General features: G+C 39.6%; 1 protein-coding gene across 1 annotated transcript in view; it reads left to right on the forward strand.

Moving 5' to 3' along the window:
* Positions 1 to 37: 37 nt before the first annotated feature.
* The window catches only part of LOC108799385 (kelch-like protein 4), a gene marked incomplete at its 3' end in the record, with an annotated part of 82,504 nt that continues 77,392 nt past the window's right edge, over positions 38 to 5,149 (forward strand). Inside the window, exon 1 of the mRNA XM_018571250.1 lies at positions 38 to 816. Coding sequence (XP_018426752.1) covers positions 398 to 816 — 419 coding nt within the window. The remainder of the gene's footprint in view (positions 817 to 5,149) is intronic.

Genomic DNA, 5,149 nt, shown 5'->3' on the forward strand with positions numbered 1-5,149 from the left:
CCAACGACAGCTAGACCTGCTGGGATCTGATGCGTTTTGCTATCATGGTAAATTGCAGCACGAGCTCTCAGGAGGAGATGATATGGGGCTGAGCTAGGTATGAGAGCGTCTCAGTCATTGAGCCCAGCAGCTGCCTGTGGGGGTCTTTCCCCCTAATAAGCTGATTTACTTGTTTTCGCTGTGACCTCATCCCCAGGCAGCGCGCTGTCCCACCTCCACTCTTAGCAGCAGCAGTGGCAGTCGCCGCTTAGCATGGGTTGGAGGTGCAAGCAGCATGCTTCGCACACTGACAGACCTGCCACAATCTGCTGCTCTGATGCAAGAGGCAAAGAGGAGCTGAATTAATCCGGGAGCCGCCGGAATCGTCTGCAGGTTCGTCCACATCGCACGTCGCACAATGTCTGTGTCTGGGAAGAAGGACTTTGATGTCAAGCAGATCCTCAGGCTGCGCTGGAGATGGTTCAGCCACCCGTCTCAGGGTTCTCCGGGCTCCGGAGGATGCATCCAGCAGGAAGGATATGAGCACAGAGGGACCCCCGTCCACAATAGGCTGAAGAGCCACTCGCGGGACAGGAATGGACTGAAGAAAAGCAACAGCCCCGTCCACAACATCCTGACCCCCGTGCCAGGACCAACCCCTGTCCATCAGCACCGAGCCATCCCGTCCTGGCACCAGCAGAACATTATAGAGCACTTACAGGCCAGCGAAGAGACCCCCAAAGCCAGCACAGAGGAGAAGGTGGACAAAGAAGAGGAGACGGGGGCACAGGAGGCACCAACGGCCCCCCAGGAGCTGCCGGAGGCTGACCCTGACAGGTAGGAGCTTGGCTGGTGCTGAGAATGGGGCTCTGAGGGGTCACGGGGGGATGGGATACTGTGTGACCCCAAAATGATAGATTTCTGAGTCTAAGATTTCGGTTCTGTGTGTATGGAAAGATACATGGAGAAGGAACTCAGTTTCTGTAACCCTTTCCTTCATATGGCAAGACAACCCATTGACCACCAGCAGCTGTGGAACTACAAGTCCCAGGATGCATTGCAAGCCCGACCATATAAACTCTTTGGTTGGCAAAGCTTGCTGGGATTTGTAGTGCCACGAGAGCTGGAGATCCGCCAGTTACCTTCCAATGATCTAGAGGCACAGAGAGGGAATGCACATCGTGCCTGACATATAGGGATTCAAGTTTCTGTAAGTTGTCATAGAGTGATTACATACCATTTCACACCGCACACCGCACACCGCGCACCGCGCACCGCGCACCGGACACCCGGCACTGATATACTCTACATGATATACTATATATATGATATACTCTACTGATATATTCTATATAGACTGGATACAATGTAACCCGGCACTGATATATTCTATATAGACTAGATACAATGTAATCCGGCACGGATATATTCTATATAGACTGGATACAATGTAACCTAACACTGATATATTCTATATAGACTGGATACAATGTAACCTAACACTGATATATTCTATATAGACTGGATACAATGTAACCTAACACTGATATATTCTATATAGACTGGATACAATGTAACCTAACACTGATATATTCTATATAGACTGGATACAATGTAACCTAACACTGATATATTCTATATAGACTGGATACAATGTAACCTAACACTGATATATTCTATATAGACTGGATACAATGTAACCTAACACTGATATATTCTATATAGACTGGATACAATGTAACCTAACACTGATATATTCTATATAGACTGGATACAATGTAACCTAACACTGATATATTCTATATAGACTGGATACAATGTAACCTAACACTGATATATTCTATATAGACTGGATACAATGTAACCTAACACTGATATATTCTATATAGACTGGATACAATGTAACCTAACACTGATATATTCTATATAGACTGGATACAATGTAACCTAACACTGATATATTCTATATAGACTGGATACAATGTAACCTAACACTGATATATTCTATATAGACTGGATACAATGTAACCTAACACTGATATATTCTATATAGACTGGATACAATGTAACCTAACACTGATATATTCTATATAGACTGGATACAATGTAACCTAACACTGATATATTCTATATAGACTGGATACAATGTAACCTAACACTGATATATTCTATATAGACTGGATACAATGTAACCTAACACTGATATATTCTATATAGACTGGATACAATGTAACCTAACACTGATATATTCTATATAGACTGGATACAATGTAACCTAACACTGATATATTCTATATAGACTGGATACAATGTAACCTAACACTGATATATTCTATATAGACTGGATACAATGTAACCTAACACTGATATATTCTATATAGACTGGATACAATGTAACCTAACACTGATATATTCTATATAGACTGGATACAATGTAACCTAACACTGATATATTCTATATAGACTGGATACAATGTAACCTAACACTGATATATTCTATATAGACTGGATACAATGTAACCTAACACTGATATATTCTATATAGACTGGATACAATGTAACCTAACACTGATATATTCTATATAGACTGGATACAATGTAACCTAACACTGATATATTCTATATAGACTGGATACAATGTAACCTAACACTGATATATTCTATATAGACTGGATACAATGTAACCTAACACTGATATATTCTATATAGACTGGATACAATGTAACCTAACACTGATATATTCTATATAGACTGGATACAATGTAACCTAACACTGATATATTCTATATAGACTGGATACAATGTAACCTAACACTGATATATTCTATATAGACTGGATACAATGTAACCTAACACTGATATATTCTATATAGACTGGATACAATGTAACCTAACACTGATATATTCTATATAGACTGGATACAATGTAACCTAACACTGATATATTCTATATAGACTGGATACAATGTAACCTAACACTGATATATTCTATATAGACTGGATACAATGTAACCTAACACTGATATATTCTATATAGACTGGATACAATGTAACCTAACACTGATATATTCTATATAGACTGGATACAATGTAACCTAACACTGATATATTCTATATAGACTGGATACAATGTAACCTAACACTGATATATTCTATATAGACTGGATACAATGTAACCTAACACTGATATATTCTATATAGACTGGATACAATGTAACCTAACACTGATATATTCTATATAGACTGGATACAATGTAACCTAACACTGATATATTCTATATAGACTGGATACAATGTAACCTAACACTGATATATTCTATATAGACTGGATACAATGTAACCTAACACTGATATATTCTATATAGACTGGATACAATGTAACCTAACACTGATATATTCTATATAGACTGGATACAATGTAACCTAACACTGATATATTCTATATAGACTGGATACAATGTAACCCGGCACTGATATATTCTATATAGACTAGATACAATGTAATCCGGCACGGATATATTCTATATAGACTGGATACAATGTAGCCCGGCACTGATATATTCTATATTGACCGGATACAATGTAACCTAACACTGATATATTCTATATAGACTGGATACAATGTAACCTAACACTGATATATTCTATATAGACCGGATACAATGTAACCTAACACTGATATATTCTATATAGACTGGATACAATGTAACCCGGCACTGATATATTCTATATAGACTGGATACAATGTAACCCGGCACTGATATATTCTATATAGACTGGATACAATGTAGCCCGGCACTGATATATTCTATATTGACCGGATACAATGTAACCTAACACTGATATATTCTATATAGACTGGATACAATGTAACCCGGCACTGATATATTCTCTATAGACTGGATACAATGTAACTCGGCACTGATATATTCTATATAGACTGGATGCAATGTAGCCCGGCACTGATATATTCTATATAGACTGCATACAATGTAACCCGGCACTGATATATTCTATATAGACTGGATACAATGTAACCCGGCACTGATATATTCTATATAGACCGGATACAATGTAACCCGGCACTGATATATTCTATATAGACTGCATACAATGTAACCCGGCACTGATATATTCTATATAGACTGCATACAATGTAACCCGGCACTGATATATTCTATATAGACTGGATGCAATGTAGCCCGGCACTGATATATTCTATATAGACTGCATACAATGTAACCCGGCACTGATATATTCTATATAGACTGGATACAATGTAACCCGGCACTGATATATTCTATATAGACCGGATACAATGTAACCCGGCACTGATATATTCTATATAGACCGGATACAATGTAACCTGGCACTGATATATTCTATATAGACTGGATACAATGTAACCCGGCACTGATATATTCTATATAGACTGCATACAATGTAACCCGGCACTGATATATTCTATATAGACTGGATACAATGTAACCCGGCACTGATATATTCTATATAGACTGCATACAATGTAACCCGGCACTGATATCAGTGAATTCGGTTCCTTTAGTGAGTGTCATCTCTATCCCGTTGTGTGATGATGGCGCTTTTGTCGCTGAGTCCGGCGCTGGGATTTCTTTTTGCGGCAGAAAGTTTATAATATTTGATAACATTTTGTAGAAGATTTTCATCCATCTGGTGTCAGTCCTCCGACATGAGATATCAGTGCTGGAGCTGCCACCGGGGACAACGACAACAGACGTGTAAGCGTGGCGAAACTTTTCTTCTATGAGGACCGTCTATGAGGACCTTCTATGAGGACCGTCTATGAGGACCGTCTATGAGGACCGTCTATGAGGACCTTCTGTGCCGGGTGAGTTGGTAGTTGGACTCGGAATTCTGCGTTACATAAAATCTGAAGTATAACAAATCCTCGTTCATCTTCCAGCCGCTGAATCTGAGACGGTTTCATATAAAAGGTTTGGCGCCGCGTGGCGTCTCCGCGACATTCTCGGTGAAGGAATTGGGCGTTGTGTTTACTAAACCGACAAAATCCGCCAACAAAACCGTTTTGATGGATTTGTGACAAAGTGTAAAAAGCTCCCAGAGACGCCGTATAGAGAAATGTGCAACTTCCGAATTCCCCCCCCCCCGCCCCCCGCTATCTGTCTCCTCC

The sequence above is a fragment of the Nanorana parkeri genome, unplaced genomic scaffold (assembly GCF_000935625.1).
Source record: "Nanorana parkeri isolate BGI_ZX_2015 unplaced genomic scaffold, ASM93562v1 scaffold1711, whole genome shotgun sequence".
In the NCBI taxonomy this organism is placed as follows: domain Eukaryota; kingdom Metazoa; phylum Chordata; class Amphibia; order Anura; family Dicroglossidae; genus Nanorana; species Nanorana parkeri.